Source organism: Diorhabda carinulata, chromosome X (genome assembly GCF_026250575.1).
Source record: "Diorhabda carinulata isolate Delta chromosome X, icDioCari1.1, whole genome shotgun sequence".
Classification (NCBI taxonomy): Eukaryota; Metazoa; Arthropoda; class Insecta; order Coleoptera; family Chrysomelidae; genus Diorhabda; species Diorhabda carinulata.
In genome coordinates, this window is record NC_079472.1 from 1,121,178 (window position 1) to 1,132,598 (window position 11,421).

The 11,421-nt window shown below is 33.6% G+C and overlaps 1 protein-coding gene across 1 annotated transcript; it reads left to right on the forward strand.

Annotated features, from left to right (window-relative positions):
* The first annotated feature begins 3,420 nt into the window (after positions 1-3,420).
* Positions 3,421-10,373, forward strand: LOC130902705 (lipase 1-like). The gene is made up of 8 exons (XM_057814964.1): positions 3,421-3,639; positions 3,694-3,832; positions 8,662-8,833; positions 8,897-9,146; positions 9,203-9,358; positions 9,415-9,499; positions 9,834-9,976; positions 10,030-10,373. Exons 1-8 carry the CDS (start codon positions 3,541-3,543, stop codon positions 10,339-10,341), a joined length of 1,356 nt encoding a protein of 451 aa, XP_057670947.1. The 5' UTR covers positions 3,421-3,540; the 3' UTR covers positions 10,342-10,373.
* Positions 10,374-11,421: the final 1,048 nt, after the last annotated feature.

Genomic DNA, 11,421 nt, shown 5'->3' on the forward strand with positions numbered 1-11,421 from the left:
CATATTTATTCATCCTTATGGTCCTTGCCTAGAATGTTTTTACATTAGACGAACTTTTTTTTTTATAAATGACATAATAACGAAATTTTTTTTTATAAAATTACGATTACGAACAATTCCAAGTTTTTAAGCGAGTTTTCAATATAAATGACGCATACTGTATGGTTTTATTTTTGTTAAAGATGAAATATATCGTTAGATAAACATACATTTAGAAATTTGGATGATAGTTTAAGCAAAATGATTCCTAGACACTTTTTATGAGCTGTCTGCATCTCTTAGTCACTTTTTATAAAAGCTTTTGTTTGCAAGACATTTTTTATGAGCTGTCTGCATCTCATAGTCACTTTTTATAGAAGCTTTTGTTTTCTAGACATTTTTTATGAGCTGCCTGCATCTCTTAGTCACTTTTTATAAAGGCTTTTGTTTGCAAGACACTTTTTATGAGCTGTCTGTATTTTCTAGTCACTTTTTATAAAAGCTTTCGTTTGCAAGACACTTTTTATGAGCTGTCTACATCTCTTAGTCACTTTTTATAAAAGCTTTTGTTTTCTAGACATTTTTTATGAGCTGTCTGCATCTCTTAGTCACTTTTTATAAAAGCTTTCGTTTGCAAGACACTTTTTATGAGCTGTCTACATCTCTTAGTCACTTTTTATAAAAGCTTTTGTTTTCTAGACATTTTTTATCAGCTGTCAGCATCTCTTAGTCACTTTTTATAAAAGCTTTCGTTTGCAAGACACTTTTTATGAGCTGTCTACATCTCTTAGTCACTTTTTATAAAAGCTTTTGTTTTCTAGACATTTTTTATGAGCTGTCTGCATCTCTTAGTCACTTTTTATAGAAGCTTTTGTTTGCAAGACACTTTTTATGAGCTGTCTGCATCTCATAGTCACTTTTTATAGAAGCTTTTGTTTGCAAGACATTTTTTATGAGCTGCCTGCATCTCTTAGTCACTTTTTATAGAAGCTTTTGTTTGCAAGACACTTTTTATGAGCTGTCTGCATCTCATAGTCACTTTTTATAGAAGCTTTTGTTTTCTAGACATTTTTTATGAGCTGCCTGCATCTCTTAGTCACTTTTTATAAAGGCTTTTGTTTGCAAGACACTTTTTATGTGCTGTCTGTATTTTCTAGTCACTTTTTATAAAAGCTTTCGTTTGCAAGACACTTTTTATGAGCTGTCTACATCTCTTAGACACTTTTTATAAAAGCTTTTGTTTTCTAGACATTTTTTATGAGCTGTCTGCATCTCTTAGTCACTTTTTATAAAAACTTTCGTTTGCAAGACACTTTTTATGAGCTGTCTACATCTCTTAGTCACTTTTTATAAAAGCTTTTGTTTTCTAGACATTTTTTATGAGCTGTCTGCATCTCTTAGTCACTTTTTATAGAAGCTTTTGTTTGCAAGACACTTTTTATGAGCTGTCTGCATCTCTTATTCACTTTTTATAAAGGCTTTTGTTTGCAAGACACTTTTTATGAGCTGTCTGCATCTCTTAGTCACTTTTTATAAAGGCTTTTGTTTGCAAGACACTTTTTATGAGCTGTCTACATCTCTTAGTCACTTTTTATAAAGGCTTTTGTTTGCAAGACACTTTTTATGAGATGTCTGTATTTTCTAGTCACTTTTTATAAAAGCTTTCGTTTGCAAGACACTTTTTATGAGCTGTCTGCATCTCTTAGTCACTTTTTATAAAAGCTTTTGTTTTCTAGACATTTTTTATGAGCTGTCTGCATCTCATAGTCACTTTTTATAAAAGCTTTTGTTTTCAAGACACTTTTTATGAGATGTCTGCATCTCTTAGTCAATTTTTATAAAAGCTTTTGTTTTCTAGACATTTTCTTTGAGCTGTCTGCATCTCATAGTCACTTTTTATAGAAGCTTTTGTTTTCTAGACACTTTTTAGCTGTCTGTATTTTCTAGTCACTTTTTATAAAGGCTTTTGTTTGCAAGACACTTTTTATGAGCTGTCTGCATCTCTTAGTCACTTTTTATAAAAGCTTTTGTTTACTAGACATTTTTTATGAGCTGTCTGCATCTCTTAGTCACTTTTTATAAAATATTTTGCTTGCAAGACACTTTTTATGAGCTGTCTGCATCTCTTAGTCACTTTTTATAAAGGCTTTTGTTTTCTAGACACTTTTTATGAGCTGTCTGCATCTCATAGTCACTTTTTATAGAAGCTTTTGTTTTCTAGACACTTTTTATTAGCTGTCTGTATTTTCTAGTCACTTTTTATAAAGGCTTTTGTTTGCAAGACACTTTTTATGAGCTGTCTGCATCTCTTAGTCACTTTTTATAAAGGCTTTTGTTTGCAAGACACTTTTTATGAGCTGTCTGCATCTCTTAGTCACTTTTTATAAAATATTTTGCTTGCAAGACACTTTTTATGAGCTGTCTGCATCTCTTAGTCACTTTTTATAAAGGCTTTTGTTTGCAAGACACTTTTTATGAGCTGTCTGCATCTTATAGTCACTTTTTATAAAAGCTTTTGTTTGCAAGACACTTTTTATGAGCTGTCTGCATCTCATAGTCACTTTTTATAAAAGTTTTTGTTCGCAAGACACTTTTTATGAGCTGTCTGCATCTCTTAGTCACTTTTTATAGAAGATTTTGTTTGCAAGACACTTTTTATGAGCTGACTGCATCTCTTAGTCACTTTTTATAGAAGCTTTTGTTTTCTAGACACTTTTTATTAGCTGTCTGTATTTTCTAGTCACTTTTTATAAAAGCTATTGTTTCCAAGACACTTTTTATGAGCTGTCTGCATTTTCTAGTTACTTTTTATGAATGCTCTTGTTTTCTAGACACTTTTTATGAGCTGCCTGCATCTCATAGTGACTTTTTATGAGCTGTCTGCACTTTTTAGTCACTTTGTAAGCCGTTTTCAATACCTAGACACTTTTTATAAGTTGCCTCCTTTCCATACTCACAATTGATATGCCTTTCTCGTTATTTTTATACCGTGTCTTTACACTCACATTACACTCCGCCAGTGCACTGCGATGTCATTTAAACTCTAAAAGGTTATATCTAAGGTGTCTTTACCTACTTCCATCATTAAGCAAAACTTTCTAGGAACTTTTTATTGCGGAAATGTGTGGTTGAAATTTTGTATGCTCGATATGAATAATGCATCTAAAAACGAGTGTCTTAAGTTTAAATCAGCTTCGAAACTTCGTGTGCATCGATGTGGGAACTACTTAAACTTGTTAGAAAACGTCAACAAATCCAATTTTATTTTTACATATAACACGAATTCTTAGCGTTTCAGAATTACAACGTATTGACGGGTGATTTCTTTAGATTTCCGATTAAAACTAAACATCCGGCAACAAGGTTAATACTAAAACAGAGCGAATAATGATTATTCACATATTTCATACAATTTTATCAATAATTATCGTTAATAAACAAAAAATAAGTTGCAGCAATTGATAAAAATATATCGATAAATCTAAGGGACACTTCAAATTTATATTTATCGATAAAAACGATAATCGTAAACGTGATTCGGTCTCATATTTTTCTAAAACCATGAATTTAGTTATATTTAACTTCTTTTTTGTTATTTTTAATGCATACGTAGCTGGAACATCTAAAAATATCTCGGGAGATGTTTTTAAATTCGATTTGGTAAGTTTATTTATAATAATCAAACTTTTCTTCTAAATTTTTCAATTCTAAAAGACCAAATTCGTTAATGGCTTGGGATACCAAATGGAAACACACAATATAGACACTGAAGATGGTTATAAATTAGAATGTCATCGTGTGTCGATTACCAAATATGCAAATACCGATAAACCTGCAGTTTTATTATGGCACGGTAAGTAAATTTATTATTATATACACAATGAGAACGCAATATTTGAATTTCGCGCTTTTGGTTGACAGTTGACATGATAATGACGTGACAGATAGACAGCTGACAGTTGGTGGATAGTTAGCAGGCATGAAGATAATTCACCAAAATTGGATTCTAGAGCATTGAACAACCTGCTGATTATGTAAACTAATAGTATTCAGTGCTAATGCCGATTTTCAACGTTGGATTCATACACTGTATGGTGTTAATTGGTCTGGAGGATAGTTTTTCTTCGTTTCGAAGCTAATGATCTTGACAGACAGGAAAATATTGATTATCTTGCTATTGGTAACCAGAATTGGATGTTTTCTGCATCCATAGAAATAGTTTATTCACTTTAACTGATTGAAATTTACCTTAAATATTGGAAGAACGATAGCAGATGGAATGTAAAATTTCGATGCTCAAAATTAGGTGAAAAAATATTAGTTAATTGAGAAATTGTTTCACGAAATTTCTATTTATTTGAAAAATTCAAACATTTGAAATATTTGTAAGTCGCTTTTGATTACTTGAACTTTGATTTTGATAAAAGATAAGTTATCTGAATCTTTGTACACATGCTTTATTCATTTGATTCCAAATATACTCTAGAATGAAAAAAAAACAAAATCACTTTCAAATATCTCTAGTAAAAATTTTGGGGTCAAATTTCGTGGCTTGTACAAGGTTTTTGGACAAAAAATTCGTCAAAATTCCTTCTCTATTTGATCTGGTTCCAGGTTATCCCATTCCTGATTCAGCGTCGTTTTGGGATCAAATTTCGTGGCTTGTACAAGATTTCTGGACAAAAAATTCGTCAAAATTCCTTCTCTATTTGATCTGGTTCCATGTTATCCCATTCCTGATTCAGCGTCGTTTTGGGATCAAATTTCGTGGCTTGTACAAGATTTCTGGACAAAAAATTCGTCAAAATTCCTTCTCTATTTGATCTGGTTCCATGTTATCCCATTCCTGATTCAGCGTCGTTTTGGGGTCAAATTTCGTGGATTGTACAAGATTTTTGGACAAAAAATTCGTCAAAATTCCTTCTCTATTTGATCTGGTTCCATGTTATCCCATTCCTGATTCAGCGTCGTTTTGGGATCAAATTTCGTGGCTTGTACAAGATTTCTGGACAAAAAATTCGTCAAAATTCCTTCTCTATTTGATCTGGTTCCATGTTATCCCATTCCTGATTCAGCGTCGTTTTGGGATCAAATTTCGTGGCTTGTACAAGATTTCTGGACAAAAAATTCGTCAAAATTCCTTCTCTATTTGATCTGGTTCCATGTTATCCCATTCCTGATTCAGCGTCGTTTTGGGATCAAATTTCGTGGCTTGTACAAGATTTCTGGACAAAAAATTCGTCAAAATTCCTTCTCTATTTGATCTGGTTCCATGTTATCCCATTCCTGATTCAGCGTCGTTTTGGGGTCAAATTTCGTGGATTGTACAAGATTTTTGGACAAAAAATTCGTCAAAATTCCTTCTCTATTTGATCTGGTTCCATGTTATCCCATTCCTGATTCAGCGTCGTTTTGGGATCAAATTTCGTGGCTTGTACAAGATTTCTGGACAAAAAATTCGTCAAAATTCCTTCTCTATTTGATCTGGTTCCATGTTATCCCATTCCTGATTCAGCGTCGTTTTGGGGTCAAATTTCGTGGATTGTACAAGATTTTTGGACAAAAAATTCGTCAAAATTCCTTCTCTATTTGATCTGGTTCCATGTTATCCCATTCCTGATTCAGCGTCGTTTTGGGATCAAATTTCGTGGCTTGTACAAGATTTCTGGACAAAAAATTCGTCAAAATTCCTTCTCTATTTGATCTGGTTCCATGTTATCCCATTCCTGATTCAGCGTCGTTTTGGGATCAAATTTCGTGGCTTGTACAAGATTTCTGGACAAAAAATTCGTCAAAATTCCTTCTCTATTTGATCTGGTTCCATGTTATCCCATTCCTGATTCAGCGTCGTTTTGGGGTCAAATTTCGTGGATTGTACAAGATTTTTGGACAAAAAATTCGTCAAAATTCCTTCTCTATTTGATCTGGTTCCATGTTATCCCATTCCTGATTCAGCGTCGTTTTGGGATCAAATTTCGTGGCTTGTACAAGATTTCTGGACAAAAAATTCGTCAAAATTCCTTCTCTATTTGATCTGGTTCCATGTTATCCCATTCCTGATTCAGCGTCGTTTTGGGATCAAATTTCGTGGCTTGTACAAGATTTCTGGACAAAAAATTCGTCAAAATTCCTTCTCTATTTGATCTGGTTCCATGTTATCCCATTCCTGATTCAGCGTCGTTTTGGGATCAAATTTCGTGGCTTGTACAAGATTTCTGGACAAAAAATTCGTCAAAATTCCTTCTCTATTTGATCTGGTTCCATGTTATCCCATTCCTGATTCAGCGTCGTTTTGGGGTCAAATTTCGTGGATTGTACAAGATTTTTGGACAAAAAATTCGTCAAAATTCCTTCTCTATTTGATCTGGTTCCATGTTATCCCATTCCTGATTCAGCGTCGTTTTGGGATCAAATTTCGTGGCTTGTACAAGATTTCTGGACAAAAAATTCCTTCTCTATTTGATCTGGTTCCATGTTATCCCATTCCTGATTCAGCGTCGTTTTGGGATCAAATTTCGTGGCTTGTACAAGATTTCTGGACAAAAAATTCGTCAAAATTCCTTCTCTATTTGATCTGGTTCCATGTTATCCCATTCCTGATTCAGCGTCGTTTTGGGGTCAAATTTCGTGGATTGTACAAGATTTTTGGACAAAAAATTCGTCAAAATTCCTTCTCTATTTGATCTGGTTCCATGTTATCCCATTCCTGATTCAGCGTCGTTTTGGGATCAAATTTCGTGGCTTGTACAAGATTTCTGGACAAAAAATTCGTCAAAATTCCTTCTCTATTTGATCTGGTTCCATGTTATCCCATTCCTGATTCAGCGTCGTTTTGGGATCAAATTTCGTGGATTGTACAAGATTTTTGGACAAAAAATTCGTCAAAATTCCTTCTCTATTTGATCTGGTTCCATGTTATCCCATTCCTGATTCAGCGTCGTTTTGGGGTCAAATTTCGTGGATTGTACAAGATTTCTGGACAAAAAATTCGTCAAAATTCCTTCTCTATTTGATCTGGTTCCAGGTTATCCCATTCCTGATTCAGCGTCGTTTTGGGATCAAATTTCGTGGCTTGTACAAGATTTCTGGACAAAAAATTCGTCAAAATTCCTTCTCTATTTGATCTGGTTCCATGTTATCCCATTCCTGATTCAGCGTCGTTTTGGGGTCAAATTTCGTGGATTGTACAAGATTTTTGGACAAAAAATTCGTCAAAATTCCTTCTTTATTTGATCTGGTTCCATGTTATCCCATTCCTGATTCAGCGTCGTTTTGGGGTCAAATTTCGTGGCTTGTACAAGATTTCTGGACAAAAAATTCGTCAAAATTCCTTCTCTATTTGATCTGGTTCCATGTTATCCCATTCCTGATTCAGCGTCGTTTTGGGGTCAAATTTCGTGGATTGTACAAGATTTTTGGACAAAAAATTCGTCAAAATTCCTTCTCTATTTGATCTGGTTCCATGTTATCCCATTCCTGATTCAGCGTCGTTTTGGGATCAAATTTCGTGGCTTGTACAAGATTTCTGGACAAAAAATTCGTCAAAATTCCTTCTCTATTTGATCTGGTTCCATGTTATCCCATTCCTGATTCAGCGTCGTTTTGGGATCAAATTTCGTGGATTGTACAAGATTTTTGGACAAAAAATTCGTCAAAATTCCTTCTCTATTTGATCTGGTTCCATGTTATCCCATTCCTGATTCAGCGTCGTTTTGGGGTCAAATTTCGTGGATTGTACAAGATTTCTGGACAAAAAATTCGTCAAAATTCCTTCTCTATTTGATCTGGTTCCAGGTTATCCCATTCCTGATTCAGCGTCGTTTTGGGATCAAATTTCGTGGCTTGTACAAGATTTCTGGACAAAAAATTCGTCAAAATTCCTTCTCTATTTGATCTGGTTCCATGTTATCCCATTCCTGATTCAGCGTCGTTTTGGGGTCAAATTTCGTGGATTGTACAAGATTTTTGGACAAAAAATTCGTCAAAATTCCTTCTTTATTTGATCTGGTTCCATGTTATCCCATTCCTGATTCAGCGTCGTTTTGGGGTCAAATTTCGTGGCTTGTACAAGATTTCTGGACAAAAAATTCGTCAAAATTCCTTCTCTATTTGATCTGGTTCCATGTTATCCCATTCCTGATTCAGCGTCGTTTTGGGGTCAAATTTCGTGGATTGTACAAGATTTCTGGACAAAAAATTCGTCAAAATTCCTTCTCTATTTGATCTGGTTCCATGTTATCCCATTCCTGATTCAGCGTCGTTTTGGGGTCAAATTTCGTGGATTGTACAAGATTTCTGGACAAAAAATTCGTCAAAATTCCTTCTTTATTTGATCTGGTTCCATGTTATCCCATTCCTGATTCAGCGCCGTTTTGGGATCAAATTTCGTGGCTTGTACAAGATTTCTGGACAAAAAATTCGTGGTTTTCACCATCCAATAACCTCCTCCTCTAAAATCAACGTTTCCTTTTATGCAAGACTGTCCAAAACTTCAACTTCCGTTAAATCTTTTCCTTTTAACACCATATTTCATCAGTCCAAATATATTGGTAAATCGTAATCAAGCTCCTCGGAGGTTGGGCTCAATTTAGATCCAGTAGCTCAAGCTAAGTCTTCTTCTGATTATCTAGACACTCACAACTCTTATTGGACTCAAAAATCCGAGTGTATTCTGCTTTTTAGGTTTTCTTGGTAGTTCCGCGGATTTTTTCCACATAGGTACTGGAAAATCTCTACCTTTAAGACTTGCCGATGAAGGTTACGACGTTTGGGTCGGAAACAATCGAGGAAATAGTTGGGGAAGGCAACATAAAACTCTAAATCCTGATACAGACGAAGAATTTTGGGATTTCAGGTATCGATATAAATATAAAAAAAATGTACTGAATCTATTTATTTTTTTGATTAAATTATTTAGTTTAGACGAACTCGCATTGTACGATGTTTCATCAACAATCGATTATATATTGAAAATAACCGGAAACGATCGAATTTCTTATATCGGACATTCGACGGGGGCTTCTCAATTTTTCATATTAACATCCACTCGACCGGAATATAACGAGAAAATAAAAGTTATGGCTGCCCTAGCGCCGGTCGTTTATATGAATCACACAACTAGTTTGCTATTAAATTTCGTAAACCCCGTAGATTATCCGGCGATATTGGTAATTATAAATTATCATTATAAACGGTGATTATCTACTTTCAGTATTTGTTTTAGGCCGCTGAAAAGTCGCTAAACTTGACGGAAATCCTACCGCATCTCAAGATATTGAACACAGGTCTAGATCTAGTTTGCCGAATCGATAAAATTAAAGAATTATGTTCGGCAGTTTTGTTTTTCCTTACAGGTTTCGATAAAACGCAAATAACTGAAGTCAGTATTATTTAAATCACGAAAATCGGTAAGGAAATGTCGTATTTTTATTTTAGATCAACGTGAGGAATTTGTTCAGATCCTTTCCAGCAGGAACGTCCACTAAAAATCTTAATCACTTCCTACAGTTGAAACTCACAGGTACGATATTTCAATTAATAAAATTATTTTATGAACGAAAAGAAATTAGTTACAATCCAAAACATTCTTTGGACTTTGGTCTTAGCTCAAGTCTAACAAGAGCTCAAAAAAGACAAAAACTTGATGTTTTATTGATGTACATGTTCACGAAACTACCAGGTTCGGTTCTTCGTCTTTTATAATACAAACACTGGCCTCAACCTCGCGTGCTTGTCCAGCCAATTAATTGTAACTTATGAATTGTTCATTTGAATTATATTAAATGAAAAAAAGGCATTTTAGAATATAAATATTCGAAGAAATTAATTTTATTACTTAATTTAATGTTATACAGGTAATTTCGCTCGATATGATTACGGAAAAATTAAAAATTTAGACATTTATGACAGTATCAACCCGCCATCTTATAATCTTTCTGCGATATCAGTACCAATAGGAATTTACTACGGTGAAAATGATCTGATTGTATCACTTGTTGTAAGTAAATAATCGGTTATATATTTTTTTAGGTTATGATATTTATTTTCCAGGATACCGAGCGTTTGATCGAAGATTTACCGAATGTTATTGACGATCATATCATCGATTATAAACGTTTCAGTCATTTGGGGTTTTTGATAGCTGATAATACGGATGACTTTGTTAATTATTACGTCATTAATACTCTTAATAAATATAACGATAAAGAAGAGATAACATCTAGTAGTAGTACGACAACTGAAATTCCAACGACTCAAAGTACGTCGTCAACTACAACGGCAGGTGTTGTTAGAAATGTTTTTTCAGAATATTTATTTATTATCCCGATTATTGTACTTTTATTTAATCGTAGATTGATGTAAACTTCATAATAAACGATTTACCAGCAACGAAATTAGTTTTTTCAATATCCGTTTCCGACAATTTTTATTAAGAAAGTATTTTTCTTAGTGTAATTACAGTTTCGTCGAATTTACATAATATATTGACTTAAAGAGTTTTTGAATGAAAACAACGGAGGTTTTGAAGGAGATTAATTATAATGCTGAAAAGGAGGTTTCAAAAAACAACAGCTATATCACTTATTTTTATTTGCGTTATAAATCAGCGTCGCTGTTATTTTTGTTTTTGGAAACGACGACAAAAAAACGTGGAATTTGTGCGAAATTAACGCAATAGTTGCATTACTTCACAAAAATTTATGTTAATAAATATTAACGACTTTATTTTACGATAAAAAACAACTTATAAAAAGTGTTTGGGCATTAAAAATGGCTTATAAAGTGATTAGAAAATGAAGACAAATCTTTAAAAGTGTCTGAGAAACGAAAACATCTTATGAAAGGATACAGGAAACAGGGACAACTTAGAAAAAGTGTCTGGGAAATGAACACAGTTTATAAAAAGTGTCTGGGAAATGAACACAGTTTATAAAAAGTGCCTGGGCATTAAAACTGGCTTATAAAGTGATTATAAGAAGAAAACAGCTCACGAAAAGTGTCTAGAAAACAGAACAAACATATAAAATGACATAAGAAAGGACAACAGCTTATAAAAGGATATAGGAAACAGGGAAAACCTAGAAAAAGTGTCTGGAAAACGAACACAGTTTATAAAAAGTGCCTGGGCATTAAAACTGGCTTATAAAGTGATTATAAGAAGAAAACAGCTCACGAAAAGTGTCTAGAAAACAGAACAAACTTATAAAATAACATAAGAAAGGAAAACAGCTTATAAAAGGTTAAAGGAAACAGGGAAAACCTAGAAAAAGTGTCTGGAAAACGAACACAGTTTATAAAAAGTGTCTGGGAAATGAACACAGTTTATAAAAAGTGTCTGGAAAACGAACACAGTTTATAAAAAGTGTCTGGGCATTGAAACTGGCTTATAAAGTGATTATAAGAAGAAAACAGCTCACGAAAAGTGTCTAGAAAACAGAACAA